The following is a 2,923-nucleotide window of genomic DNA, read 5'->3' as shown; positions in this document are numbered from 1 at the left end:
CCCCAAGCTGCCATGTCTGCACTGCGGAGCGGAGCTGTGAAACCCCCCCTGAGACCCCCCTGGGTCCCAGGTCACAGAGAAGCAGGGAAAAAGGTAAGGGCTGCTCTGGGGAGATGCTCCAGGAGAAATCCAGCCAAGAGGCATGGACTACCAGCTGCAGCCCACAGCAAGCAACATCCCCCCTGCTCACTTGCTCCATCCTTCTCCTCCTCTGCCCCTTCCATGTCCATTTCCCCATTCCCCCCCCATTTCACACCCATCCCAGTGGGTCCCCAAGCCTCACCGGTAGAAGCTGGTATTGGTGGCGGTGGCCCCAGCGGGGGCCCGGCAATCCCGTCCCACCTCCGGGAGGTAGCCATGGGCTCGGAAGAAGCTGGCCGCCCCCATGGCAATGATGGCCACCCCATCTCGCACCTTCTGCCGCAGGCTCAGCTTCCAGCTCTCCGTCACCACGCTGATGAGGCCAACGGGGAAGGAGGTGGGTGGCACCTCCATGTTGCCCACCGTCAGGCTGGGCACGATCCAGACGTAGCCCGGCCCCACGAGTGCTCCGCCATGGCAAAGAGGTATTCGGCCTCCTCTCGTGAGCAGTAGACAATGAGGACCTGGGCATCAATCTGCCGCAGGATCCGCTGCGTCCTGGAGCTGCTCTGTTCCTGGCTCATCTCGAAGGTGAGCACCTCCTGCAGCTCCCAGCCGAAGTAGCTGGCGTCCGTGAAGGAGCGGATGACGTCCAGGAAGATGTTGTAGCCCGGGTAGAGGCTGGTGATGACGGCAAAGGAGCCCCAGTCGTATTCCTCCAACACCTTGAAGATCACCTGGATTTGCTGCTCGATGGAGACACCCAACTGCAGGAAAGCCGAGCCAGGCTCCTGCGGGAAGAGAAGGATCAGGGGCTGTTCCAGCACCATGGTCCAGGTCTCTTGCACCCATGCAAGCCACCTTGAATTTACCATTGTGAAGGGTTTGAGGGAGCCATGACCTGGCATGGTCCATGGGCTGGAGACACCCAAAAATGGGACTGGTCTATCAGTGGTCTCCAGGGAACCTCATCCCATCTCCCAGAACCTCATCCAAGCTCTGTGGCCTCTCCTCTGTTTCCCAGCTTATTGACCAAAAATTCATCCATCCTTCAAAGGAGATCAACAATTTCTCCTTAAACCAGGAGAGGGAGGGGGACAAGGGCTCAGCCAGGAGCATAAATCCCATCTCGACTCCAACTTGCTACCTGCTGCCATCCCTGTGCCTACCTACACAGCTCCTTCCCTCCCGCCCCACCTCCCCAGCCATCTGGCCTCTCATTAGCAAACCTTAATTGATCTGATTCTGTCTTAAATGATTCAGCGAATGGCATTTGCAGAAAGTCGCGTGCAGGCAGCAGAGTTTTGCCACCCAGACCCCCTCCACCTCTAGAGAAGGAGTTTTTCCAATGAGGCTGGTGGTCCAGCCAGAGGGGAGAGCCCAGGGGAGTCCCAACCTGGGAGCGGGAGCCGCCAGGGACCTCGGACCCATGAGAGGAGGAGGAGGAGGGTGAGCCTTCAGACAGATCCCTCCACCACCCCCGAAATACCCAACCCCTGGAAAAAGCTGCAGAAAACCACCCAGACCACAGCAAAGCCATGGCTCTTTTTTAGTTGCTTGAGGCTCCACCTGAGCTCTCTGCACCCACCCGAGTCCACTGCAGCCACCCAAGCCCACTGCACCCACTGCCACCCACCCACAGTGGGTGCCGAGGTGCCATCCGGGGGGGGGTTAGACGCCAAAACCTCTGGGCAAGCAGCGCAAGAAACAAGTGCCCCGAGAGGGGGGTCTCCAGCCTGGGGGCTGCTGCCGTGGGAAGGAGACAGCACAGAGACCTCTCCGGTGCCCAGGCTGGGCAGGGTGAGATGAGCAACCAGGAGGCGAAAACCCAAATCTCCTCCCTGGGAGGGACGGGACCCTTGCCACAGCCCATTGCTACCCACCCAGCACCCTCCAGCCTGGCTCCAGCTCTCCCTGCTGCCAGCACTTCCCGGCAGGCAGGTGACAGTGACAGTGACGGTGACAGTGTCTGACACCAGCGAGAGGCAGAGAAGCCAAAAAATCCTTTTTCGGCCCGTGGTGCACCTGAGATTGATGCCACAGCCGGGCAAGGCTTCTCCGTGCTTCCTGCCCGGCCATTTCAGGGCTGGATTTGGTCCCGGCAGGGTGGGGAGGGAGGAGGATGGGGATGTGCCAACCCTGCCGCTGCCCTGGCAGCCCCATGGTGGGCACGTCCTGGAGGGGACGGGAAGCAGGACACCAGGGAAGGTCCCTCCACAGGGCACTGAAGTCCTCTCCCATATCCCATCAATAGGGACCCTCCTTAAAGTCCCCTCCGTGTCCCACCGCCCCGCTTGGCTGCAGCCACTGCCTATTCCTGCCCGCGATCCCCCACGCTGCAGCCCAGCAGCTCCTCTGCCCTCCAGCATTTCACATCCCATATCTACCCCTCTCTAATAATCCCTCCTTTCTCCCACCCCCCCCTCCAGAAATAACTCGCAGCGAATGCCTCACCTTCGGCGTCAGGACCACGGCAGACCCCCCACTGATGCTGATGACGGGGACCTGGGTCTGGGAGGAGATGAAGTCAAGGATCTGGGCCACGGCCTCCGTTCCAACGTTGTCCTCGAAGACGATGCCGTGGATCTTGTGGCTGGCGAGGATGTTGCAGATCTGGGTGAGGAGGGTGCTGGGGTTACGATGACGGTGATGGGGTGGATCTCCAGGGGCATGTCCAGGAAGCTCTGGGGACTCAGGCGGGAGCGGATGTGCAGGGGGTAAGACGTGCCCCCAAACACCACGGCCACGTTGACCACCGGCTCCTCGCGGCCCGGCAGCAGGAGGTCCGTGAAGGCAGCCGAGCAGCCCAGCACCATCGACAGTAGCAGAGTGTGTGCCGACG

General features: G+C 60.9%; 1 protein-coding gene across 1 annotated transcript in view; it reads right to left on the bottom strand.

Moving 5' to 3' along the window:
• The window catches only part of GRIN2C (glutamate receptor, ionotropic, N-methyl D-aspartate 2C), a gene marked incomplete at both ends in the record, with an annotated part of 4,994 nt that extends 2,088 nt beyond the window's left edge, over window positions 1-2,906 (bottom strand). Inside the window, 4 exon segments of the mRNA XM_009697125.1 lie at window positions 284-551; window positions 554-872; window positions 2,536-2,717; window positions 2,720-2,906. Of these exon segments, the coding sequence (XP_009695427.1) occupies window positions 284-551; window positions 554-872; window positions 2,536-2,717; window positions 2,720-2,906 (956 nt within the window).
• Window positions 2,907-2,923: the final 17 nt, after the last annotated feature.

This window comes from Cariama cristata, unplaced genomic scaffold (genome assembly GCF_000690535.1).
Source record: "Cariama cristata isolate BGI_N322 unplaced genomic scaffold, ASM69053v1 scaffold37283, whole genome shotgun sequence".
Taxonomy (NCBI): domain Eukaryota; kingdom Metazoa; phylum Chordata; class Aves; order Cariamiformes; family Cariamidae; genus Cariama; species Cariama cristata.
Note: the sequence above shows the minus strand (reverse complement) of the source record. Positions and strands in the feature narration are given on the sequence as shown.